General features: G+C 48.2%; 1 protein-coding gene across 1 annotated transcript in view; it reads left to right on the top strand.

Annotated features, from left to right (window-relative positions):
* The window catches only part of TBC1D23 (TBC1 domain family member 23), an 89,035-nt gene that overhangs the window by 21,757 nt on the left and 39,306 nt on the right, over positions 1-27,972 (top strand). Inside the window, exons 3-6 of the mRNA XM_068353738.1 lie at positions 1,734-1,848; positions 2,060-2,264; positions 10,803-10,926; positions 19,444-19,568. Of these exons, the coding sequence (XP_068209839.1) occupies positions 1,734-1,848; positions 2,060-2,264; positions 10,803-10,926; positions 19,444-19,568 (569 nt within the window). The remainder of the gene's footprint in view (positions 1-1,733; positions 1,849-2,059; positions 2,265-10,802; positions 10,927-19,443; positions 19,569-27,972) is intronic.

Below are 27,972 nucleotides of genomic sequence, written 5' to 3' on the forward strand. Positions count from 1 at the left end.
TAATGTCCGACAGGTTTGAGCCATTACATTCAGCCTCCCTGAAGGATCTCACCCTCAAGACGCTTTTCTTAGTGTGCTTGGCTTCGGCTAAAAGGGTCAGTGAGATCCATGCCTTCAGTAGGAACATCGGCTTTTCTACAGGTAAAGCCACATGTTCACTTCAGCTTGGTTTCTTGGCCAAAAATGAACTGCCTTCTCGTCCTTGGCCTAAGTCTTTTGATATACCTTGCCTGTCAGAGATCGTAGGCAACGAGCTTGAAAGAGCACTGTGTCCAGTCAGAGCTCTTAAGTTTTATTTAGCTCGTACAAAATCCTTACGAGGTGGATCTGAGGCCTTGTGGTGCTCAGTTAAGAAGCCATCATTGCCTATGTCTAAAAATGCTTTATCGTATTTTATTAGATTTTTAATCCGAGAGGCTCATTCTCATTTGAGTGAAAAAGATCGTTGCTTGCTTAAGGTCAAGACGCACGAAGTAAGAGCTATAGCAACTTCCGTGGCCTTTAAGCAAAACAGATCTCTACGAAGTATTATGGACGCGACCTTTTGGAGGAGCAAGTCGGTGTTCGCTTCATTTTACTTAAAAGACGTCCAGACTCTTTATGAGGACTGCTACACACTGGGTCCATTCGTTGCAGCGAGTGCAGTAGTGGGTAAGGGTTCTACCACTACATTACCTTAATTCCAATATCCTTTTAATCTTCTCTTGAAATGTTTTTAATTGGGTTGTACGGAAGGCTAAGAAGCCTTTCGTATCCTTTTTGATTTGGCGGGTGGTCAAATGTCATTTCTTGAGAGCGCCCAGATTAAGGGTTTTGATGAGGTCCTGTTGTATGGGTTGTCGCCCTGGATACTTCAGCTCCTGGGAGTCTTTCAGCATCCTAAGAGGATGGCTGGGCTTCGTGAGGAAAGCGGACTAACAAGGCAGAGTAATCGTCAGAGTCAGCTTCCTTACCAGGTACCTATATTTATTTGGGTTTTGTTATGATATAACTGTCAAAAACTCTAAGCATATACGCCTATATTGTATTAATACTGGTCTCTACCCACCACCATGGGTGTGAATCAGCTATTATATATTCACCGGCTAAGTTTAATATTTAAAAATGATATTTTGATTATAGAATAAATTTTTGAATATACTTACCCGGTGAATATATAAATTATAGGCCCTCCCTTCCTCCCCGATAGAGACCCAGCGGAATGAGAAGAACTGAGGCTGTTTACATGTATATGCGGTATCTGGCCGATAGTCGGCGCTGGTGGGCACACCCGCAACCTTCATGGCGATCGCTCGCGAGTTTTTGGAATCTGTCGAGCCGTCGGAGACGTCAACTATTATATATTCACCGGGTAAGTATATTCAAAAATTTATTTTATAATCAAAATATAATTTTTATTAAAATTAAATTTTTTGTAGCCAACTAAGAATGGTCGTTGAGGTAATCTTTGTTCTGATTATGTGAAACTAATTGTCTTCTTTGCTCTGCTTATGTGAAACTAATTGTCATATCTCTCTCTCTCTCTCTCTCTCTCTCTCTCTCTCTCTCTCTCTCTCTCTCTCTCTTTCTCTCTCTCTCTCTCTCTTTAACTAGTGTCATAGCCATTTCTTCATTGATTCATGTTTTCTACAGGTACTTTGAATTGTCCATTGGTCATATTTAAGGTACTGTATTGTATATCATTATGTATCCTGCGCATCATTAACAAAAAAAAATTGTTTTCCTCTCTCCAGATTTGGTATACTTGCCTAGGAGGAAAGAGTAAACTCAGTAATTTTACTCAGTTTGATGAAATCTTTGATTTACAAGAACAAGGGCTCATAAGAGCTGACAGCAAAGCTCTTGTCGGTAAGACTTTTTTTCCTTAGGTTTTTTTAGGCAATTTTAGGAATTTATGGTTGGTTGAATGAAAACTATGTAATACAGTAGTGTAACAATATTACTGTAATATTTTTTGACTTTGTATGCTGCTCCATATGTGAACTTTTGATTTTAAGTAAATGATATAAAATAGGCGTTGACTTCGTATGTTACACTAAATGTAAACTTTTGATTTCAGATAAAATTGGTAATGAAGAAGAAGATAAAGTGTCCGTTGTCAGTGACATTGAATCCATATTCACTCATTACTGCAAAACAAGGCACCTTAAATATGACTCTACCCTGTTGTGGGCGGACATTGTGTTACCATTGTTGGCGGCAAAAATGGCCAGGGATCACATTTATATTTGCTTTGAAGAAATACTCGAAAAATATATACCTAGGTAAGGAAACACTTGGTCATTCTAAGATGCAGTACTATGGTGCAAGTAGTCATATACTGGACTTCATTCTTATACTGTACCAACAATCTATGTACCAAAATTTACTGTATTAGCATAATTCTCCTTAGTTTATGATGAATGGTAATGAAATATATCACATTAGAGAGCTAGGTTTAACAGATACAGGCCTGTTTATTAAGTAGATGTCTCTTAGTTGTAAATGCATCTTTATTGCAATAAACTACTATGTTGTAGTGTTGATCCCTATAATTTTATTTGTATATTTAGATATTAAACTTATTTCTGGTTGTTAGCCGTGTCATTGTCTTTTTTCAACAAATGATAGACTTAATGGCTTCAGTTATTGTAGAATACAATATTGTACTGCATTGTATTGGTATTTGTAGCCACCTCAATCTTTTCCTAAGAACAAACCTGGTAAGTGGATACCATTACTCTCTTGGAGCAGCCATATTTCAGTCCGTTGGATGTCATTTTGTCATCGTATTGGTGCTGTGATATGTATTACACATTTAGAAAGCATCAGGCTTATATATTGTTTGTGTTTGGCACATTTGTTGAACCTCAGGTTGTGTGCTTTTCTATTTGAAGAGTTCTTACTTTATTAGGTAACATTATTTCACATCTTTACATTTACTAAGAATATTATACTGTATTTATGTAAATTGAGTTTCCTTAGACTGATTAAATGCAACGTTGATATGGTATGTGAAATATTTAGTATTGCATAAAAACTTAGATTGTTTAGGATTCATATGAACATATGCTACCAGGGTCTAAGTGATGTCAATCAGGGCAGTTGATCGGGACTATGGTCTACCCCAAAGCTAAAGCAAAGTCCTTCAAGACAATGCAACTGTGCTTACCCCCAAACAAATGGGAAAAAGGGATGTTAATAGAAGAAGAATTGAAGGCATCTTTAACAATATTGGCATAAATTATATGATGTAAAAAAATTACGTAAAAAATTTGGTAACTTCTGGGACACCCTTTAACTATGTCATTATGACTTCGGGTTGAGTTAGTAGTCATCAGAGGGACTCTACGAATAGATCGGGCTTATAGGAGATTTTTGGAGAGATCTTAGCTGGTTTTGGGACTGCATAAATTTTTAATTGGAATCCCTTATTGGTATTCTCTTGGATATGTTATTTGTTTTTGAAAGAAGCATGGAGGAAGGGTTTTTGAACTCATTAGATTATGACAGCTCAAGGTGATATGATCTTTTGAAAGTACTGCATCACATAACCAGTTGTGTTGTTTTGGTATATAGTAGGTAGGATGATGTTTAGCAAGGGATGCACTTAGTTTATATTCTACTTTTTGTCTGTTGCTGCTTCCTTTCTTTCTTCTTGCTGTCTTACTTCTTTAATTTTTAATTCATAGCATATCTGTAGGGTTTTCCCACAGTTTGACATGGGTGCTGAATGGCCATCCAGGTCCCCTCACAGGGTTGTATAGTCCAGTCCACATAAATCCAATGTAAATCTCCTCTGCCTTGTGCACTTTAATTCTAAACATTATTTTCTGAACTTTCAAAGATGAAGGTGTCAGTAAAACAGTTGTTTGTATTTTATTAATTTGTTTTAGTTTAGACTTGAAATACAAATTTTTCAATATTAAACTTACCCGATAATCATGTAGCTGTCAACTCCGTTGCCCGACAGAATTCTATGGAGGGATACGCCAGCTATCACAATTCTAGAAGGGGGTGTACTTACCAGCGCCACCTGTGGCCAGGTACTATAGTACTTCTTGTTGACACCTCCTCAATTTTTCCTCTGTCGTGCTTCCGGCAAGACGTTCTGGGATACGCTTATGATCTTCGAGTATTTTCACGGCTAATTGGTGAAGTATTCTCTCAGATTTCGGCTGTCGCTTTACTGGAAACCTTCTTATATTAGCTAGATAGCTTTTATATAGTCCTGATTAACGGTTAACGATCTTTTGCTTGATTTTGGAACCCCCCTTGGCTAACTCTTTGGATTCAAGATGTCTGACATTTCGCAAGCCCCCTCCCATAGACGATGTAGGTCTTGTAATAGGCGTATTCCGAAGGCCTCGGTAGATCCTCACACCGCTTGTTCTGACTGTAGGGACAGGCCCTGTCAGTTAGAAAATCGATGTGAGGAATGCGCCGGACTTTCGGAACTTGAATTTGTCCGTCTTTTGAAATATTCAACTAAGTTAGAGAGAGGTAGAGTTAGGAGGAGTTCTTCTCACTCTTCGCTTTTTTCCTCACCTCATGATCCCCTACCTTTTCCTACCCCTGTAGTGGCTACCCCCGAACCTACTATTTGCCCTCCGCCTGATATGTCTGTTGTTTTGCGTGCTATTCAGGCCTTAGGCGATAAAGTAGAGTCAGTGGTAAGTGATCATAAGTCTCTTATGGCCGAAGTCAAGGAACTTAAGGTCAAGAGTGCAGTGGGTGGAATTAGTGCCAGTGCTGTGACGAGTGCTAGTGTCAGTGCAGTGCCAAGTGCTAGTGTCAGTGTCAGTGTGGTGCGTGAGGATACTTCTGTGCGAGCCAGTCGTCCTCCCAGTCCGGGACCTCTTGCAAGCTCCCAAGCCCAGGGGAGAAGCAATGTCGAAGGGCATAAGGGTTCGGCAGGCCTTGTTCGGCGCACAGAAGTATCCTCGGTGGTTGCGGGCGTGTCTTCCAAAGACCGTCACTCCCACCTGCAGACGATTGAGCCCGTCTTTTTCTCGTCCGCTGATCAACTGTCAGGGAAGAAACGTTGGACTCAGGTCTCGAGACCACTTAAACGCAGAGTCCAGTCCGCGAGTGCTCAGCCAGGCTGCAGTCATTGGCTCAGCTCTGACTCGCCGCAGTCATCAGTCGACTGCACTCCGCCCAAGAGGAGTAAGGTTCTGCCACAACAGAGCTCGACTGTTAAGGCTTTACCTCAGCCTACTGTAGTTTCTGCCGACCCCAAGTGGACTCTACTACAGTCCATGCAAGCACAGCTTTCGGACTTGATGCGTGAGTGTCGGGCTGAGAGTGTTGCGCCTCCACCTCCGCCTGCACTCCCTCCGCCTGCGCTCGCTCCGCCTGCGCTCGCTCCGCCTGATCGCAGTACCACCTGCCAGGCGTACGATGTTGAGCCACGTTCTGAGTTTGCTGTTCCCAGTGGTGTTCAGCCTCCGCCTTCCTTAAGGCAACCTTTACAATGGGATCAGGAGGATTATACCTCTCTTCCTCCGCCTCCACTTGCTGCTCCACCAGTGATGCAACACTCGGTTGAGGTACAACAACCTCTCCCGTCCATGAGTCAGTCTCCTCAGCTCTCGCTGCAGCGAGCTCAACCCTCCACAAGGCAAGCACCACAACACCTTAGCCTTGCGCCTCAGGAGCCTCAGCTTGCGAGACATTTACCTTGTTCTGCGCAGCCTCTACCTCATCGCGCTCCGCTCACACCACAGGAACAGGAACTTGCTACTCCGCTTCCGCCAATCGCTCAGCAAGCGCAACCCTTGGGTTCAACCACTCATGCTAGGAGTCAGCCTCCTCCACCCATGCGCCTTCCTTCTGCTTCGTCTTTTGTTCAGCCTTTGCAGTCTGAGCCTCAGGTTTTCCCTCAACAGATACTTGAAGAGGAAACCACTAATATTGTTCCTACTCGTTCTGACTCTGCTGTTCAGCATTCTTGTCCGATCTCTTCGCTACACTCTGGTGATGAGGCTTCTGATGATGAGGCGGCACACCTGGATCCCTCGTCAGACGTGGATGAATCCAAGCCTTCTCCACAGTCTATTGACTTTCGTAAGGTCTTGGCTCTGCTTAGGGAGGTTTACCCAGACCACTTTGTCTCTGCTATTCCCCGCTCTCCGCCATCTGAGTTTTCGCTGGGCATACAGCAAGCTAAGTCCACCTATACTAAGCTAGTCCTAGCAAGGTCCTCTAAGAGAGCGTTAAGGATCTTAGGGGAGTGGCTGCAGACTAAGCAACACCTTGGCAAAACTTCTTTCATGTTTCCTCCGACTAAGCTCACTTCGAAAGCGAGCGTTTGGTATGCCACAGGAGAAGCACCAGGCTTGGGAGTACCTGCCTCTGCCCAGGCTGACTTCTCAAGTCTGGTAGACTCGCCTCGGAGAACTGCAATGAGGCGCTCTAAGGTTTGCTGGACCTTCTCAGACCTTGATCACTTCCTGAAGGGAGTATTTAGAGCATTTGAGATGTTCAACTTTCTAGACTGGTGCCTGGGGGCCCTCAGCAAGAAGACCTCCCCTGCGGACAAGGATTCTGCCATGCTATTAATGTCCTGCATGGATAAGGCCATTAGGGATGGATCTGGTGAGCTTGCGTCGATGTTTGTATCAGGGGTTCTGAAGAAAAGGGAACAGCTGTGTACCTTCCTTTCCTCCAGCATTACACCTTGTCAAAGGTCACAACTCCTTTTTGCTCCGCTCTCGAAGTTCCTCTTCCCCGAAGAGCTGGTTAAGGACTTGTCTGCTGCCCTGATACAAAAGGACACACACGATCTTGTAGCCTCATCGGCTCGTAAGTCTAAGGTTGCTACCTCAGTCCCCAAGACTTATCGCTCCCCAGTGGCTGATACCCCTGCTACGAGGTTCATACTGCCCTTTCGTGGTAGAGCCCCCAGCCGAGGAAGCTCCCGTCCAGACTCTTCCAGGAGCAAGTCTAGGAAAGGCTCCAAGACCTCTAAAGGAAAAAACTGACTCTCCGCATCTCCAGACAGCAGTAGGAGCCAGACTCAAGATCTTCTGGCAAGCCTGGGAAAAGAGAGGTGCAGACGCCCAGTCTGTCAGTTGGCTGAGGGACGGTTACAGGATTCCATTCTGCCTCAAACCACCTCTGACCACATCTCCCATCAACCTCTCTCCCAACTACAAAGAAGAGGACAAGAGGCTAGCATTGCACCAGGAGGTGTCGCTACTTGTGCAGAAGAAGGCAGTGGTTATAGTCCGGGACCATCAATCCCCGGGCTTCTACAACCGTCTCTTTCTAGTGGCCAAGAAGACAGGAGGTTGGAGACCGGTGCTGGACGTCAGCGCGCTCAACGCGTATGTCACCAAGCAGACGTTCACGATGGAGACGACGAAGTCGGTCCTAGCAGTGGTCAGGCAGGAGGACTGGATGGTCTCGTTGGACTTGAAAGATGCCTACTTTCACGTTCCTATTCATCCAGACTCCCAACCTTTCCTGAGATTCGTTTTTGGAAAGGTTGTCTACCAATTCCAAGCCCTGTGTTTTGGCCTAAGCACAGCTCCTATGGTGTTCACTCATCTGATGAGGAATATAGCAAAATTCCTCCACTTATCGGACATCAGAGCCTCCCTCTACTTAGACGACTGGCTGTTGAGAGCCTCCACGAGTCGTCGCTGTCTGGAGAATCTCAACTGGACTTTGGACTTAATCAGAGAATTGGGTCTGTTAGTCAACATAGAAAAGTCTCAGCTCATTCCCTCCCAATCCATTGTGTACCTGGGAATGGAGATTCGGAGTCAGGATTTTCGGGCTTTTCCATCGGCCCCCAGGATAAGCCAAGCCCTAGAGTGCATCATGAGCATGCTGAAGAGGAGCAGTTGCTCGGTGAGACAGTGGATGAGTCTCACAGGGACCCTTTCATCACTGGCCCTGTTCGTCGAACTAGGGAGACTCCACCTCCGCCCTCTTCAATTCCATCTTGCAGCTCATTGGGACAAGGGTTTGACTCTCGAAGCAGTCTCTATCCCAATCACCCAAGAGATGAAGACCACTCTCCTGTGGTGGAAGAACAATCTCCTTCTCAGGGAGGGCCTATCGTTGGCTATTCAGACCCCCAATCTTCATCTCTTCTCAGATGCATCGGACTCGGGCTGGGGTGCGACCTTGAACGGACGGGAATGCTCGGGAACGTGGAACGAGGAACAGGGAATGCTCCACATCAACTGCAAGGAGCTACTAGCAGTTCATTTAGCCCTGCTGAACTTCAAGTCCCTCCTGCTAGGCAAAGTGGTGGAGGTGAACTCAGACAACACCACAGCCTTGGCTTACATCTCCAAGCAAGGAGGGACCCATTCGAGGAGCCTATACGAGATCGCAAGGGACCTCCTCATTTGGTCAAGAGGTCTAAACCTCACTCTGGTCACGAGGTTCATTCAGGGCAATATGAACGTCTCAGCAGATCGCCTAAGCAGAAGGAATCAGGTCATTCCCACGGAATGGACCCTCCACAAGAGTGTGTGCAACAGACTTTGGACCTTGTGGGGTCAACCTACCATAGATCTGTTTGCCACCTCCATAACCAAGAGACTTCCGCTGTACTGTTCCCCTGTTCCAGACCCTGCAGCAGTTCATGTGGATGCTTTTCTACTGAACTGGTCCCATCTCGACCTTTACGCATTCCCACCGTTCAAGATAATAAACAAAGTTCTGCAGAAATTCATCTCGCACGAAGGGACACGGCTGACGCTGGTTGCTCCCCTTTGGCCTGCAAGAGAATGGTTCACAGAGGTACTTCAATGGCTAGTCGACATCCCCAGGACTCTACCTCTAAGAGTGGACCTTCTACGTCAACCTCACGTAGACAGGTTGCACCCAAACCTCCACGCTCTTCGGCTGACTGCCTTCAGACTGTCGAAAGATTCGCTAGAGCTAGAGGCTTTTCGAAGGAGGCAGCCAGTGCGATTGCCAGAGCAAGAAGGGTTTCCACTCGTAGAGTCTACCAATCTAAGTGGGAAGTCTTCCGGAGCTGGTGTAGAGCCAATTCAATATCCTCTACCAATACCTCTGTGACCCAAATAGCTGACTTCCTTCTACATCTTAGGAATGAGAGATCCCTTTCAGCCCCTACGATTAAAGGGTATAGGAGTATGTTGGCTTCAGTTCTCCGCCACAGAGGTTTGGACCTTTCTTCCAACAAGGACCTTCAAGACATCCTTAAGTCTTTTGAGACGTCTAAAGAGCGTCGTCTATCCACTCCAGGCTGGAACCTAGACGTAGTCTCAAGGTTCCTTATGTCACCTAGGTTCGAACCTCTCCAGTCAGCTTCCTTCAAGGACCTTACCCTCAAGACTCTTTTTCTCGTCTGCCTTGCAACAGCTAAGAGAGTCAGTGAGGTTCATGCCTTCAGCAAGAACATTGGTTTCACGACCGAATCTGCAACATGTTCTTTTCAGCTCGGATTCCTAGCAAAGAACGAACTTCCTTCACGTCCTTGGCCTAGATCGTTTGAAATACCTAGCCTCTCCAACATGGTAGGTAACGAACTAGAGAGAGTTCTTTGCCCTGTCAGAGCTCTCAAGTATTATCTTAAGAGGTCTAAACCTATTCGAGGACAGTCAGAAGCCTTATGGTGTGCCATCAAGAAACCTTCGAGGCCCATGTCCAAGAACGGGGTTTCGTATTATATAAGGCTTCTGATTAGAGAAGCCCATTCTCACTTAAAGGAGGAAGACCTTGCATTGCTGAAGGTAAGGACCCACGAAGTAAGAGCCGTAGCTACTTCGATGGCCTTTAATAAAAACCGTTCTCTGCATAGCATAATGGATGCAACCTATTGGAGGAGCAAGTCAGTGTTTGCATCATTTTATCTTAAAGATGTCCAGTCTCTTTACGAGAACTGCTACACCCTGGGACCATTCGTAGCAGCGAGTGCAGTAGTAGGTGAGGGCTCAGCCACTACATTCCCTTAATCCCATAACCTTTTTTTTAACCTTTCTCTTGAATGCTTTTATTGTTGTTTTTATGGTTGTTACGGTAGGCTAAGAAGCCTTCCGCATCCTTTTGATTTGGCGGGTGGTCTATTCATTCTTGAGAAGCGCCTGGGTTAGAGGTTTTGTAGAGGTCCTTTAGTAGGGGTTGCAACCCTATATACTTTAGCACCTTTGGGTTGATTCAGCCTCCAAGAGGAACGCTGCGCTCAGTAAGGAAGACGAACTTAAAAAAGAGGCAGAGTAACGGTTCAATTCGACTTCCTTACCAGGTACTTATTATTTCATTGTTATTTGAGATAACTGTTATATGAAATATGGGATACTTAGCTATCCTTTAATCTTGTACACTGGTTTTCACCCACCCCCCTGGGTGTGAATCAGCTACATGATTATCGGGTAAGTTTAATATTGAAAAATGTTATTTTTATTAGTAAAATAAATTTTTGAATATACTTACCCGATAATCATGATTTAATCGACCCTCCCTTCCTCCCCATAGAGAACCAGTGGACCGAGGAAAAATTGAGGAGGTGTCAACAAGAAGTACTATAGTACCTGGCCACAGGTGGCGCTGGTAAGTACACCCCCTTCTAGAATTGTGATAGCTGGCGTATCCCTCCATAGAATTCTGTCGGGCAACGGAGTTGACAGCTACATGATTATCGGGTAAGTATATTCAAAAATTTATTTTACTAATAAAAATAACATATTTAATTATTGTCCAATTTTTATTGATTTTCCACGTAAAGTTTGTGAAATGTTGTACCATGTTTAGCTCAGTGACTAGTCAATATAAATTCCAGTAATGATTCTGAAAGAACCACATTATTTTACTCGGGTATCTCTTCTTTTAAACAGGGAATCCGGCCTTGGAGGGTCAGTGTACCACTTACTACGCCTGATATTGCTATATCACGATCCAAAGTTATCGACATTCCTAGATTCACGTAAAATCACACCAGATCTTTATGCTACGTCATGGGTAATTTGTGGATTTTAGTTTTGTTTGCTTGTTATACTGTACTTTCCAGAGCACTTGATTAAAAGATATCTTTAAGAATGCTCATGCTTATATTTCATCTGAATAGTATCAGTGTCCTTGGTGTTATATAGCTGTGCATATCCCTAAACTCCTTGATATAATGTACAGTTGTTCCGTAACCGAAATACAAACCACGCTATTTACACAGGGGTTTACCTTTTAGCGCAGCTGAAATGGCGAGCCATTAGAATTTAACGAGGGTGTATTACCCCCGCGCTAGTTAGCGGGGGGGTAGGGGAGTGGTAGCTAGCTACCCCTCCCCCCTCACACACCGGTGAACTGCTTCACTTTCACTTTTGGCTCGGACTGTGACAGACGTCTCTGTCTTGGTCCTCTCTTGGCAGCCATTGTTTGTTTTGTCTTTACTTAATCGCTTACTTTTCATTTACTCAATATATATGTAAACATGTTTTCATGTTTGTATACATATTTGAGTATAGAAATCAGTAAGTTTCCTTTTCAGATTTGTGTGTAGTGTACTTATCTACGTGGTTTCCTCGGCAGTTGGCCGCCACGGCGTTGGGTGGCGATCGAGTTTGACTTATGTCTTTCTCTCTCTCTCTCTCTCTCTCTCTCTCTCTCTTGAGGTCGTTCACCCTTTTACTACGTGTTACTACGCCCTTTGTAGCTTCCTTTCCGTGTGGGGGGGTTGCTGCGCCGTACGTTTGTCTCAATTAGTTTATGAATCTAATTGTATTTGTTGATTTTTCAGCTTTGTAGAACGATTCCTTTCGGGGTTTTCGTTCTTTCTTTAGTGTTCATTCATTTTTAAATTACATAATTACATAGTTACATAATTATAATTGTTATAATTCTGTTTTGGTTACAGCTCTCCTTCCGTGAGTGTAAGTGGTTGTTAGGGCACGTGCCTGTTGTGTAATTCTTGTTTCCTTTCCCTCGGGATTCCTCTTCGGAGCCTTCCCGGGGGAATGAATGTGTACTAATGTTTTTTTGTTTTATTTTTTTACAGTTACCGATCTAGTTAGTTTCTGTAATATGGCAACGGTGTGAGCTGTCTTGTTGAGTCCTGGGGATTCGGCTGTTGCTGCCTCCCCCCTTGTGTTTTCGTCAGGGGCGTGTCTCCTTCTACTGGAAGTACTCCCGTGACGACGGACAGCTCTCCAGTTCATTTTAGAACTCTCAGGAGGCTTGCCTCCTTGGGCGGGTAACTTTCCTTCCGAGGGAAGTTTTTCCTGTCCAGGCTTGAGTTTTTCCCCTTATGGAGGGTTCTCTTGCCTTTTCTTCGTGCGACTATTCTCTTGGTGTTGAGCGGTCTCACCTGCAGTTTCGCTCAAGGGGCTGGGCAACTGCAGGAGCTCCTCTTCGGAGGATTGCTCCTTTTAGGTCACTGCTGACCTGTCTCTTCTACGAAGTGTTTCTCTTTCGTTCGCGAGAGAGTACATTAATAGAGACTCCTCTTCGGAGGTTGCTGTTGCTGTTGGCCTCCCTCGCCGTAAGGCCCACCATCCGCCTCGTCGTAAGGGCCTCTCATCTCCCTATAAGGGTGCTTGAGGCGCCTTTTTGAATCTTCGTTTGCGGCCTACAACTCCTTTTTCTCGATCTTCCGCCTTGGTGCAAATGGACAGCAGTCTGATCTCGTCTTCCGATGGGCAACGGTGTTCCCGACGGACAACGGTCTTCCCGACGGACAGCGGTCTCCCGACGGACATCAGTCTCCCGGCGGACAACGATCCCTTCGGGGCAAAGGGTTGCCTCCCACGGGGGTTCTTCCCTTGCGTGTCAGGTTTTCCCTGCGCGCCCTTCTGCTGTGTTCTCTCCTGCTCCTGCTCAGTGTTAACGCACAGGCGCTCTTCTGCTCATCAGCGCTCTCCTGTTCGTCAGCGCTTTCATGATGATCATCCCTGCTGTTCCTGTTGGTTCCTGTTACGCGCCCTGTGCGCCCACGTTCGCCCTCGCGATCTAGAACTTCGGTTCAGGTCGGGGTCAAGGACTCTTCTTCTACGCAGGCTTCCATGCGTAGCCTTCTGCTCATCAGCGATCATCAGCTCGCCAGCGATCACCTGCTCGCCAGCGATCACCTGTCTCTCGGCGATCTCCGGATCGCCCGCGTGTGTTACAGCCGGCACGCCAACGTTCTCCAACTCTTCTGAAGGAACATGGTTCGCCAGCTACTAGCTCACCTGCGCATGCTGATCGCCATCGCGCGACCCCCAACTGCGGATGCTGATCGCCATCGCGCGACCCTCAACTGCGGATGCTGATCGCCATCGCGCGACCCTCAACTGCGGATGCTGATCGCCATCGCGCGACCCTCAACTGCGGATGCTGATCGCCATCGCGCGACCCTCAACTGCGGATGCTGATCGCCATCGCGCGACCCTCAACTGCGGATGCTGATCGCCATCGCGCGACCGCACACCTGCGGATGCTGATCACCATCGCTCGACCCTGCGCATGCTGATCACCATCGCGCGACCCTCAACTGCGGATGCTGATCGCCATCGCGCGACCGCACACCTGCGGATGCTGATCACCATCGCGCGACCCTGCGCATGCTGATAGCCATCTTGCGATCGCCCACCTGCAGAGGCTGCTCGCCATCGCGCGACCGCCCTTGTGCGCATGCTGATCACCATCGCGCGATCGCCCTCCTGCACATGCTGCTCGCGATCGCTCACCTTCGCATATTGCTCGCCAACGCACGATCGCTCACCTGCGCATGCTGCTCGACCATTGCGTCGGCATAACACAATGCGCCATCGCCAACCTGCGCGTTAGCGCTCACCAGCTCACCACCGATCGCTTGTTGACCCATATCGCCAGCGGTCTTCCTCGCCCACGCGGCAGCGCGTTTCCTCGCCATCGCGCTAACGCTTGCGTTCGCCGCCTCGGACTCGCGCTCATCCACCTGCCCACCCTCACGACCGCTCGCCTGCGCGCCCGCGCGACCGCTCGCCCGCGCGACCGCTCGCCCGCGCGACCGCTCGCCCGCGCGACCGCTCGCCCGCGCGACCGCGCGACCGCGCGACCGCTCGCCCGCGCGACCGCTCGCCCGCGCGACCGCTCGCCCGCGCGACCGCTCGCCCGCGCGACCGCTCGCCCGCGCGACCGCTCGCCCGCGCGACCGCTCGCCCGCGCGCCCGCGCGACCGCTCGCCCGCGCGACCGCTCGCCCGCGCGACCGCTCGCCCGCGCGACCGCTCGCCCGCGCGACCGCTCGCCCGCGCGACCGCTCGCCCGCGCGACCGCTCGCCTGTGCGTCCGCGCGACCGCTTGCCTGTGCGCCCGCGCGACCATTCGCCCACGTGCCTGCACGTCTACGCTCATGCGCGTCCGCGCCCATGCTCTCCAATGTTCGCCCACGCGCGAACCAACGGTTTTCCATCACGCGGACGGATGGTGTTCCGTCGCGCGAACCTACAGTGTTTCTTCGCACAAACGTCGGCTTTTTTCTTGCAGTATCCATTGCTCGTCTATGGGTTATCGCTCGCCCTTCCTACCACGCTCGCCCTCCTTCTGCGCTCCTTCGCTCACCTTCGTTTGCGTTACCGCGCATGGGCGCTTCCACGTTCGCCCACGCGAAAATCTTTGAATTACCGTCGCGCAAGCTCCAGGGCGATTGCGACCACGATTCCCAATGGGGTTTTCGCAGCATGGCCAGCCTGGCGAGTTGTTCTGGAGCGTATTTCCAGAACACGGCCTCACCCCGTAAACGCAGAGCATGGCACTTGCAAGAATAGGAGAAACTTAAGGGAGATCTGAGCAACACTCCTCTTTCCTGAACCTGGTTAGCCCTTCCCCGTCATTCCCTGGAAGGATTTTTGGCGGGGGGGGCTTTCCGTTCGAGATTTCTCCATCGAACAAGGGGTGACTGCTTACCCCTTCCTCTGGGAGCTTACCAGGTTCTTTCCCTCCTCGGTTACGGCCCGAGGTTGGGTTCAAGGAAGCTACAGGAAGAGCATGGGTACTTTCCTCCTCTCGAGCTGAGGCACCTTGGCCTTTCGTCGTTAAGTATCTAACTTGCGGACAAGCTCGATGTTGTACCATCTGGATGCGCTGACTGAGGGCTTCCTTCGGGTGTCTCATCTGTGGAGGTCGACGACCTCAGACACCCTTCCATCCTTGAGAAGAGTTTGTTTGTTCCCAAGGACAGAGACTTAGACAGCGGCTGTGCGGAGGAAATCGACTTCCGTTTTTCACTCCTCCAAGGCACTTTCTTCCAGACTCTGCAGGGCTCCAGTGCCCTTTTCTTTTAATCACGTCGGCCTAAGTTATCGGCTACGACAACTGGGACAAGGTGTCCAATTGCAGTTTCCTCCTGTCAGGAACAGATGGCACGGGAGACTCCCCCGGGGGGGCATAGTCCTAAAAGGAGTTCACGAACTCTAGGATTGCAGGTTTTTCTCTGGGAGGATGCTTAAGGTTACTCATCCGAATGACAGCTTCCCGATGCCCATTCCCGCACAATCTCTGTGATCAGCCAAGGATATCGCGCCTGCCGTCTCTGTCAGCGAATTCAGTGTCTCTGAACCTCTATGCCATAGCGTCAGCAGAGTTGCCCGGTTGGGCAGAATGATCCATACCTTAGGCGAAGGTCTTCCTTAGGATCATCGACGGCTTCACCCCCCGGCCTCCTCAGTCGATCCTTTCTTGTAAGAAAGGATCTGAGAGGGGATGTCCTTGGTCGACCTCTCAGCCCTGATCAAGTTTGTCGAACAAACTTCGGCCAGCGTAGACCAGCAGAATCGACCAGACTGGTAACGAGGCGACAGGACTCCTTAAACCCTGGATCGGAAGGACGGGTACTTTCAGTTTCCATTCCATCCATCTTCCAGGGTGCTCGTCGAATTCAGCCTAGACTGCAAGTATTCCTGCTTATGATGCAGTGTGGCTATCCCGCCGTGGCATAGCAGGTTTGTTTCCCCAGAGAACTCTCCTTGCCTTCCTCTTGGCCGCCCAGGTGCAGGCTCCCGCCTCCTCTGCTGTTTGGAGGGCTGGTCAACTCCGGTAGGCTCGGGTTCGACCTTCTTCAGCGCCGGGACAAGCTTCCGGATGCTTACCATGAGTGTGGGCTCATGGTATTTTGCTTGGAGCCTTCTCTTCCTCTGCCTCAACATCTGGAGTATCTGGCCATGATATTGAGTCAACGGCCTTACCACGTTGGAAACCCCGCTTCTCGTCCGTCCAGCGAGGTTAAGCAACGTCGGTACTTGGATGGGTGACCACCTGGGGACGCCAGATTCTGTTACCACATCCTCCGAGCCTTCCTTTCGGTTGACTGTGGCAAGACTGAGGAGAGTCTCAGTACCTGTTCTCAGTCAAGCAGAGCTTTCAGCCCTACCTTGGAACGTTTCCTAGTTCTCCTTTCCTCATTGACCCGTCTATAGTCCGAACGGTCGCCTCAGGATAAGTTCCATGTGGGGCGATCCAAGTTCCGGTGGCTTCAGGCAATGTTGAACCGGACTTCCTGGCCCCTATGGGACCAGCGGAACTATTAGACCTGCAATGGGTGTTGACCTATGGAGCCTCTTGATGGTAGTGGATATTCTCGTCCTTTCCCCACATTCTTGATGCTGTTCTCGGATTCGTCAAAGGAAAGGGGGGGGGCATGTTCCGGTCCAGGCCTATGGTCAAGACCTGAAGGATACCTCTCCTTCATTCAGGCAGGCTTAGGGGCCTTAGTCTGGCCCCTCTCCAGATCCTACAGCTCCTGCCGAGTCGCCCCGTGCGCGTCGACTTCATGATTCTGGCGTATTCTACCAGCAGGGGACGCATTTTCACACCTTCACATCTTGCAGTAGAGATACCGGGATGATTGAGATTCTCTCAATACCACCATTGGCTCTCTCATTCCAGGCAGGGGAATGTTCTCTCAGACTATCCGAGCAGAGCCTCGTAGAGAGAGTGTACCTGGGGGTCTTTGACCTTGGGTAACCAGCAAGTACTGGTCTGGGGGACCTGATCGCGACAGCTTGGAACCTCAAGCTTCCGCTATTCTTCCCCCCAGTCTCAGACCCTGAGACTCTGGCAAGATGCATTCCGGTGATGGTGGGACAACTTCGACGCCTGCGTCTTCCCTCCCTTTTGTCTGTGGACAATGGGTCTCAACAAGACCAGGTTGTCTGTCAACCTTTCAATGGGAGAGCTCCACTGGGACTATGCGCAGAACGGTTTCTGGACCCTCTGCTTCCCCTGACGGAACTCCCGGGAGAGCTTCTCCCACGGCGCAGACTACTCAAGCAACCACACTGCAACATCTCTCCCGAACCGGGGCGTCGCTTCGGCTTCATGCCTGGAGACACTACGCCTCCTCCTCAAGAAGAGACAACCCGCTACAGTCGCGGTACGGAGGTCGCATCATCTGCGATAGTCATCCACAGGGGTCTCCCAGGCATAGTGAAGAGTCTAAGGTGGTTGGTACCGTGGGAGATATACCTCTTCCCTTGAGGCCTCTTCTCCAGCAATAACGGTCTTATTGCCTTTCGGCGGGAGGAAACTCCTTTCCGCTCTCGGCAATGAAGCCTGTCGCTCAGCCTTTCACTGACATTCAGGCTTAAAGGAATAACTTTTTCCTGACCGCTGGATCTATCCTCGCTCATGCGAAGCTACGATCGTCCCTGCCCTAGTCGGTGGAAGACCTCCAACTTGGAGCATGGCTCGGACTTTTAGTCCTTTAAGAGATCTTCTCAAGACCCTTTACGACAGGCCTCGGATTGTATTCCGCCTTGGGTCTCCTGCTCACTCTGGCCACGGCCAGTGTGTAAGCAATCTTCTTGGTCTCTTACGACTCCCCCCTTTCTAAGGAAGAGGGGAAGGCAACATTCAGGCTCGCTCCTGAGTTGCTGGCTAGACTCAGAATCTGGGGGTCCCGGCCCTTCGGTCCGATTCATTCAAGATTTCGAGTCTCCATTCTGTATCTGATGTCCCAAGACCTTCTCTTTCTTGCCAGTAAAGGAATCGAGAGGTTAGCGCTGGGAACAGCTGCAGTTTGTCCTCAGTTGCAGCCGATTTGGGAGCACAAGGAGGACATGTTGGAGAGTCACCAGTATACCTCTTCAGCCCGGACTCATGGACATTCATCTCGACCTGTCTCCAGACCCTCCCCCGTCACGTCGCCCTACAGCACGATGTTGGATACATCGCAACGTCCCTCGCCTTCGAGTAATACTACTCTGTGACGCAGGTGCTACAAGCTGGAGTCTGGAAGCGTCTAATGACCTTCGCAGCCCGCTTCCTGCAGGGCGTGACCCACAGGAGTCTCGATACGTTTTCTATCGCTCTGTGGTGGCTACACAACAGCTGGTCTAACCTCAGGCTCCTTTTTGGACAGGTAGAAAAAGGTTGAGGGCATTGTTATCAGGTTTTAGTCTGCATGAACGAAAGAAGTATGTCTGGCCCTTACTTCTTTCTTCATCATCCCCTCTACGGGGAAGCAGCATCCTGGTCTCTGCATAGCTAACCTCGAACCTCTGCTGGTAAACCATGCTTCCTTGTGTTCCGAGTATTGAGTCAATACTGTCGCGTCCCCCATACCCTGACGAGGTGGTATTGGGAACGTCCTAACCCAGAGTTCCTTCTGGAACTCCAGGTCAACTGCCTAGGACGAGTCACACTTCTTCCTTCACACACAAGCTTACGTAGGCCACATGGTTCCTTGCGAAGCAAGGAACTTGTGAGGTGCAGGGACTCCTTTTATCGAGTGCTACTCACTCGGATTCTGAGTCCCCGGGTAAAGCCAAAGCCAGTATGGCTGGGGACTTTCCACCCTACCTAAGGGGTAAGTCACCCTGTGTAAATAGCGTGGTTTGTATTTCGGTTACGGAACAAATGACAAATTCGAAGATAATTTGTATTTTTCCTAACCATACAAACCTTAGCTATTTACACACATTTGCCCGCCAGCCCTGTCCCCCAAGACAAGTCCTACCTCTAAGTGAAAGTGAAGCAGTTCACCGGTGTGTGAGGGGGGAGGGGTAGCTAGCTACCACTCCCCTACCCCCCCGCTAACTAGCGCGGGGGTAATACACCCTCGTTAAATTCTAATGGCTCGCCATTTCAGCTGCGCTAAAAGGTAAACCCCTGTGTAAATAGCTAAGGTTTGTATGGTTAGGAAAAATACAAATTATCTTTGAATTTGTCATTTTTTTGCTTATTGGTTCTTTATTAATCCTTTTACCCCCAATGGACGTACTGGTACGTTTCACAAAACTCATCCCTTTATCCCCATGGACGTACCGGTACGTACTTGCAAAAAACTGATATTTAAATTTATTTTGCATATTTTTGATAACTTTATGAGAAACTTCAGGCATTTTCCAAAATAATGAGACCAACCTGACCTCTCTATGACAAAAATTAAGGCTGTTAGTGCAATTTAAAAAAAATATATTGCAAAATGTGCTTGAAAAAAAAAACGCCTGGGGGTTAAAGGTCGGAAAGTTCTAAATAGCGGTGGGTGTTAAAAGGGTTATTGTAAGTTATTTATTTTTTTTTTCAGTTAAGGAGCTTATTCTCTGCCGTTTGTAGCTTGGATGCGTCAATGGCTCTGTGGGATATATACTTCCAAGAACGAGATCCATTTTTCATCATCTTTTTGTCACTAGTCATATTGGTGAATGCAAGGTTAGTATTTTTGTGTTTTCCTAGTTGTGTTTGAATCTTTCAAGTTTTTATTTTGTTCTATATTTTAAGTTGTTTCAGTTACTTCAAATCTGTTGTAATGTGAACCCTCGCTACTTCGCGGTTCGACCATCGCGGATTCACCACTTCGCGGATTTTTTTCCATAACCCATATATATACAGTAATATATATATATATATATATATATATATATATATATATATATATATATATATATATATATATATGTATATATATATATATATATATATATATATATATATATATATATATATATATATATATATATATATATATATATATATATATATATATATATGTATGCATGTATTTATGTATATGTAGGTATGCATATATGTAGGTATGTATATGTGTATACATATATATATATATATATATATATATATATATATATATATATATATATATATATATATATAACGGATTTTGAGCGAAGCGAAAAATCTATTTTTGGGTAAGATGGCCATGTCGTCCTGATGGAAGTTCCTTAAAGGCAGCTTCCTAGGGTATATTACAACTACGGCGATATTCCCAGAGAATTTACCTTAAGGTACCCAGAATTCTAACTCCTGGAGCGAGTATCCCTAAAAAAGACCTTAGGGATATCGTAAATATCAGTGGACGTATTCTTGACACGCCTCATAGCAATCTATACCCCGAATAGAGTTAACACTTCGTAGGGGTCAAATGGCAAGAAACGAAAACGATAAGAAAGGGGAGAGCCGTTCGTAAGGCCCTCTCTTCTCCCGTTTCGTAAGCGTGCCTTGCGCCGATTCTGGCGCCATCTGCATTCCTTGTAGCGAAACACGAGGTGCTACAGATACTGTATGTAGGGAGGGGTCCTACTGCCCTTTCATTGAAAGGGAAGGGCGGGTCCATCAGGACGACATGGCCATCTTACCCAAAAATAGATTTTTCGCTTCGCTCAAAATCCGTTTTTTGGGCTCAAGCCATGTCGTCCTGATGGAAGTATACCAGAGCATTACTGTATCTGTGGATTCTCAAAATGTGCCGTACTCCTCAGAAGTATTTCCCCCAGTCGACGCGACCTAGAGACCTAAGATGTTACCGTCATACATCTTTTCAACTAATCATAAACCATGATAGAGCTTCCTGCCCCCAACAGGGAAGAGTCTTACTAGACTCTGGGAAAGTCTCGAAGAGTACATATATCTAAGTATGAACCCCAGGCAAGCGAGTATAGTGGTCTCACCTCATACTGGGTAAAGCGAAGTTCGAAAAGAATCACTGTGTCAATATGAAATATCGACCAGTCCTCCGCTCAAAACACGTATTGGACAAAGGTTTATATCCGCTTAGGAGGAAACTCGTAAATCCGCCACCATCCCTTTATGGGATGGAGTCCTCCAGCTAAGGGAAAGCATAAACAAATGCAATATTAGCTTGCATAAGGGAACATTCTATTAGAATTATCCCCGGGTAAATATACATAGAATGAATGCTCACAGGTGAAGGAGACGCAAGGTTCTCAAGAACCAGTTTATTGACAGACAATAAACAAACAGGTTAACCACCCTCATATATATATATATATCTATATATAAGAGGAGGATAACTAAAACTTTAAGCATAAGTATGATAGTAAACAGAAACTTGTTTGTCTGAAAGAAAAAACATTGGAGCCACTTTTAAGATACCAAAGTATCAAAGTCAAAAGTCTGTTTTACTAATCAGTCACATTAGCGTTAGAAACGCTCGGCACGCATGTTTGCACTTATGCTGGGTTCACCTTTGAAAATGGAACAGTCAACGTGGGTCACCCAGTACCCTCACATAGTTTGTAGTACAACATGTGACTACATACTCACCCTGGAATTAATTGTCCCAATTAAGCTACTGTTCCTCGCAGAGTTAAACAGCAGGGTTAACGACGCAACCCACTGCTACCACAGAACCTCTTAGTTGCTGCACTTGCTTCGCATAGTGACGAAAGAACACTCTGGAAGACTTCCAGCCAGTGTACGAACGAAGATGTCCAAAATCCCTACAACTAAAGAAGTTTAAGGATGAAGCAACTTTCCTCGGATCGTGACCTGTGGGTGAACAGTCAGGATCCGCTCTGCGAATAAGATATGTGATTTTCGCCCTGAGTTGTTTCAGTAATAAATTTTGAGCCTGACGTTTCTCCCCTGGCCAGATGGCCACCCTTGAAGTCTGAAGTTCCACGAAGATAGACCTTTAGGCATTCTACTGGACATAGAGATGCATCTTCCTTCAGAGGGCAGATTCTTCAGGGACCCCACCTGATGGTGGGTAACTCGTTCTTGGTGAGAAACGTAGGATCCGGAAATAGGTTCAGTTCACCCATCCAGGAACTGAACACGACCTTCCTCTCTCGAGAGGGGTATGATCTCACTAACCCTGGCCCCGGACGCGAGTGCAAAAAGGAGGATAACTTATGGGTCAAATCCTTTAACGCACACTCCTTATTGTTCAACAGCGAAGCAAAATGAAGAACTTTTCTAAAGACCATGAATTGGGCTTTGGAGGTGCTAAAGGTCTGAGCCTAGCGCAGGCTTTCGGAACTTTATAAAAGATCTCGTTAGCGAGGTCGACCTGGAAGGCATATAGAATGGGTCTTGTCAAAGCAGGCCTACATGATAAAATCGTGTTAGTTACCGATCCATAACCATGGAGATGGATGAAGAAAGATAAGCAGAAGTCCGTCGTGATCTCCTGCGGAATCTTCGTCTGACAAGGGCTACCCATTCTCTCCAAGATGACTCATATTGCCTTATAAAAGGTTTGCACTTATAATCCTCTAGGAAGTCCATGCTGGCTTTCGAAATCCCGAAACACTTTCTCACCTGTTAAGGAAAGAAAAACATGAGCTGCTGGGTCCGGGTTTTCTGTAATGAAGCGCAGACAATTGACTTCTGGACTCACTGGGTCAGAACTGGATCTGGTAGCGGTCGAAACTCCAATCGTAGTTCCAATGCCAGAGGGAACCACACACTGTTCGGCCACTTGTGGGCCACTACTGCCGCTACTCCCTTAAATGATCTCAGTTTGTTGAGGACCCTCAACAGAAGGTTGTAAGGAGGGAACAGATAAATCCTGAACCATCTGTTCCAGTCGAGGGACATCGCGTCCACTGCTTCCGCCAAGGGGTCCTCGTACGGGGACACATACAGGGGCAACTTCTTGTTGTCTTTCGTCGCAAAGAGGTCTAGCCGCAGTTCTGGGACTTGACTCAGAATGAAGGAGAATGGTCCTGCGTCTAGGGACCATTCCGACTCTATCGGTGTGAACCTGGATAGAGCGTCCGCTGTCACATTGCGGACTCCTTAAAGGTGAACTGCTGACAGGTACCATTTCTTCTTCCCCCAAATCGGAAGATGGCCAACATCACCTGGTTGAGAGGTGGTGACCTTGATCCTTGTCGATTCAAGCATCTCACAACTCCCCCGCTGTCCAGCACCAACCTAATGTGGATCGAGCGATGCGGGGAGACTTTCTTTAAGGAAAGAAGGACTGTCATAGTCTCTCGAAAATGACTGTGAGAGGTCTTGAATAGACTGGACCAAGACCCTTGGGCCTTTTTCTGATGAGAGTGAACTCCCCATCCCTCCTTCGAGGCGTCTGAGTGACTCGTCACCGACGGGGGAGGTGGATGAAGAAGAACAGACTTCCTAAGGAGTCTGGCTTGGGACCAAGGCCTGAGAAGAGTATTTCGACGAAGCGGAACTGGTCTTCTCAGATCTCTTCGCGCATCTGATGCATAACTACTCCAATCTCCAGTTGCATCCTTTAGCTGTGCTCTTAGCACCGGGTCTGTCACCGAAGTAAACTGGAGAGACCCCAGTACCCTCTCCAGTTCGCATCTGATATCCATACGGAATCTAGAAGTCTCTTGACAGAACCAGCTATCTCCTTTCTTTTCTCCGCCATGACGGAGAAAACGGTGTGACATTAGGTCCCAGTGGATTCACACCCACCGGAACTTAGAGATGGAGGAAGTTGAGACTTTTCCTGTTGATCTTGAAGCCTAGATAATCTAGGAAATGGATCACATACAGGGAAGCTTGCAAGCATTCTGTCCTGGGTGCTGCCCACACCAGCCAAAAATCCAGGTAGGCCACTACCTGAATTCCCTTTAGGCGTAATTGACTGAGAACTACGTTCGCAAGCATCGTGAAAATCCTTGGGGCTATTTTAAGCCCGAGAGGCATGGCTTTGAAGACGTATAGTCTTCGTTGTAGCCTTAACCTTAGGTAGGAGGGGAATCGACACTAGATTGGAACGTGCCGATAGGCGTCTGACAAAACTATGGAGGCGGTAAATGCCCTCTTGGGCAGTAAGGTCCTTATGTGTTGTATTGTTAGCATCTTGAACCTGTAGTTCGCTATGAACTTGTTAAGTGGCGACAAGTCCAGAATGACTCCGAGTTTTCCGAGTCTTTCTTGGGAACACAAAACAGCCTCCCTTGGAATTAGATGGACTTTACCCTTCGGATCACTTTTCCTCTAACAGTTCATGAATGAACTCCTCCAGAACGGGGGTGGAGTATCGGAAAAACGCCGAGGGTATGGGGATGGAGTGCTGTACCAGCTCCAGCCCAGTCCCTTCTTGAGTAGGCTGTGGACCCAGGGATCGAAGGTCCACCGATCCCAAAAGCGTTGGAGACTCCCTTCTACCAATATCATCTCGCTCGGACTGTTGTCCTGAGGTCTTGCCTCTCTGACCGCGACCACCCGTGAAACCCCTTCTCCTTGAGGGGCGCCTAGACGAACTTCTGGCTGCTCCTCTAGGCTTGTTCAACAGGCAGTTGACTGACCTTCGAACGATGGGTTGAATGCCGGAGACTGTGTCGACACGAATTGGGGAACCCACTGAAGTGTGGTCGGGGTTTTTGCCACCATCTGGGGCACTGAGGGCATCAGCAAATGCCGTTGCTGCGGTTGTCTACTTGACTTAGCTGGCCGAGAAAGTATCCTAATCCTTTTGGTCTTCCTCCAAGGTTGGGGACCCCATCCGGGGAAGAATTTCTCTTGGTAGACAGGCCCCACTCCTGGAGAAGATTTCTATCGTCCGTGGCGGCCCTATCAACCTTTTTGACCGATTCACTAGGGAAAAAGTCTTTGTCCCAACTGTTGGAGGAGATTAGTTTCCTTGGCTCGTGCCTCATTGTAGCCCGGGCGAACACGAATTCCCTACAGGTTCTCTTCGCCCTGACGGAGCTGTAGAGATCCTTCGTCACAGTGGCCAGATGAGTCTTGATCACAACCATGAACGTTTCATGGACCTTGGGATCACTTGTTGTCATCTCAAAAGTGGACTGAAGAGACAAAGAGGCAGCCAGTCTTTCTTTTGTCTCGAGTCCTCTCCGCAAAAGAAAGCCAGACAGCTTAGAGAGGATCTCGCCGAACCGGCATCCGGCAAAATCCGCCTCCCACATCTGGACTGAGAAGGTAAGATGGACGTCCTTCCAGTCCTTGTTTTGCTTACTAAATCTTCCTTTCTAAAGGCCAGCAACAAGGGTTTACACTCCACCAGGGAGGGGAAAGGCTTGCCAGCCTCGACTGTTTTCAAAACCGCCGCAAACCCTTTCAGCGAAAAAGGGGAAAGGCTGTGGCAGGAGAGGACACAAAGGAAGGGAGCCTCTTACTCATATACAGCTACCTTTGAGTTCATGAAGCCCCTCTCTTTCATCGAAGAAGAAAGCAAGGCATGAGCCTAGCATGGTCTATCACTACGACCTCCTTCGGCTCTGTCTCTTCCTTTGAAGCTGGTACCTCCTTCAACCGGACATAGCAGTCTGGATATGCCCCTGCAGTTACAATGCAGCTGCCTTCCCATTCTTCTCCCTCTGCCTTTGTTGGATCAAGCCAACAATGGAGGGAGGGCCTGCTCTACTGCGAGAGCAGATGATGTTGAGGGAGCAGGTTCAAGGACCTGAACCGGAGCAGCCGACCTCTCTCGGCCTCTTCCGCTACCTTGTCCGGAGCTCAAACTTCATCCTGGCCTTCTGCCAGGAGGTCTTCCTCCAGACGTTCGGACACGTCTGGCATCCTGTCGTCCAACTGGATGCTAAGCAAGGCGACCGCGACTTCAGCATCCACGGGATCTGAATTAAGGGGACCTCCTCTTGAGGTTGGGGTATCACTGTAACAGTTGATTCCCTAGGAAAAGAAAGCCCTCATCTTCTCATTTGGAGGATAAGGTCCAGAGGTGATCTTCTGAAAGCCCCTCACCCAGGTACAAAGCTTCTCCCTAGCTATATCCCTTGAATCCACCGTTGTAGGGGAGACAAAAACGGATTTTGAGCGAAGCGAAAAGAAAAAGCCTCAATAGATAGGTTAGTGCATATGAAACATACCTGGGGGACCCAATACCGGAGAACATCCGTGGAGACAGCGCATGCCACACGCCTCCTTCAGAACCATGTCCGCAGAAGCCCTACTGCGGACGTTGCAGAAATACTTCCGCACTACGGATGGTCCTCCTGTAAAGAGAAGAAATTTCCATGAGTATCAAGTGAACTACGTATCACTGGATATGCACAGTAGCATAACAAAACGGAAAGGAAAGGAAAGACACATCCTTGTATTTCCCGCACACCCAATTGTTGTAGCCTTCCAAATAATAAAATCGTATAGTTAATCTTTGCCAGATTAACCAATGGAAAATTTCCAAAGGAAGAAGGTGTAGCCCCCCCTAAGGAATGATTTTAAAATACCGGATAGTAGACAAGAAAGAACTCACTTTCTTATCTGTAAGGCCAACAGCAACGGGTCGTGCAAGACCACAAAGAATAAGGAAAAGACACATACTTGTGAATCCCCTACAATCACCTGTGGAAGCCCACCAGCCATTAAAATCAAATGGTTAGTCTTTGCTAGAATAACCAAAGATCATATTTCCTGAGGGAAATTAGGTGTAGCTCACACCTAAGGTAAGATTTTACCATTCTGGCTAAAGATGAAGAGAATTCTCTTTTCATCCCTGTAAGGCAACACCAAGTGATTGCACCAGGCAACACAAGTAAGTTAGAAAAGACAGTGTTGTAACCTACTATATCATGTTCTCCCCTGGTAGAAGACACTAAACAGGGAAGAACTGATACAGTACATGAGGGTGGTGTGCCGGCCGGCTCTTGCCGGTCAGCACCCCCACCCCCTTTTCCAAAGGTAGGTCTCAAGTATGCAACTTAGGATCACCCAGACGGGGGAGAACTCCAGTTCCTATGCCTGAACCGGCCGGTAGTGGTTGCCGGTCCATAGCTACCCGGTCGGCACCCAGCTGCCGGCCATCACTCTTAGTGGCCGGCCAACCGAGTGATGTAGCAGGCCGGCCCGGCAGCGGTGAGTAAACCCTGCCGGCTGGCATCCACACCAGGTAGCGCCCGGCTGCCGGCCGCCGGCCGCCACTCATAGCGGCCGGCAGGTGAGCAAGGAGACCGGCCAGCAAAGGCATAAAACCACCGCCGACCGACAGCAAGAGAACTAGCGAACACCCCCCTTCCGACGGTCGGCCACTAGGCCGGCAGACGGCAAGGACAACACAAGAGAAGACAACAGAATGGGTGCCGGGCTAAGAGGCTATGTACCTCCGCGCCCGACACCCGAAAGAGTGCCGAGAGGAAGGGGAGACACTAAGTCAAGCTTCCTAACCACTGCTTACTGAAACTACAGACGGCAGCGGTTGAGGGACCAAGGAAGGACCGGGCAGCACTCCAAGGATAGGGCCTCTGCCGGTCGGCACACTCTGCCGGCCGACAGGGGACCACGTCAGCTCCCCATCCCAACCTATGCTAGGTATGGATGTGAGACGACTGACACAAAGGAAACGGAAAATTAGAAGGGAAGGACAGAGGGTCCTGTCCAACCTTGCCTTGGTTAAGGATCATTCCAAACTAAGAAAGCTCATCTCAGCCAGAGAGATCCAGGGAGGGAGGCCGGCACTACTGGCTGCCTCCTTAAAACCAAGGCAAGGAAGGAATTGCTATTCCGGAAAGGGAACATATCCCGAACCCGGAACAGCAAAGAGGACAAGTCTGAGGGGTCACCGAGCGAAGGGATCATAATTACCGAAACCTTCCAAGGTGATTCAAGGAGGATAAACCTCCTATGCCCATGTCAGGCAGCAAGGGAGACTCTGCCCCACGCTAGACCAACACGGACTCAGACTAATACACTGCTGTACTGTCCCCTTCTGAACCAATTCAGTTGGAGCAGGAAGGTACAGTACTACTCCAGCATAGTTATATTTGAAAATTAATTCAAACAAACCACTAGAGTTAAGCCTAAGGCTTAAACAGAGGGAAAGGGTTTGCCCCTTCCCCGAAGAGAAGGGAGCAAACGGGGAAACAGATAATATTATAAAGACCTAAGACAACCTAGC

The sequence above is a fragment of the Palaemon carinicauda genome, chromosome 30 (genome assembly GCF_036898095.1).
Source record: "Palaemon carinicauda isolate YSFRI2023 chromosome 30, ASM3689809v2, whole genome shotgun sequence".
In the NCBI taxonomy this organism is placed as follows: domain Eukaryota; kingdom Metazoa; phylum Arthropoda; class Malacostraca; order Decapoda; family Palaemonidae; genus Palaemon; species Palaemon carinicauda.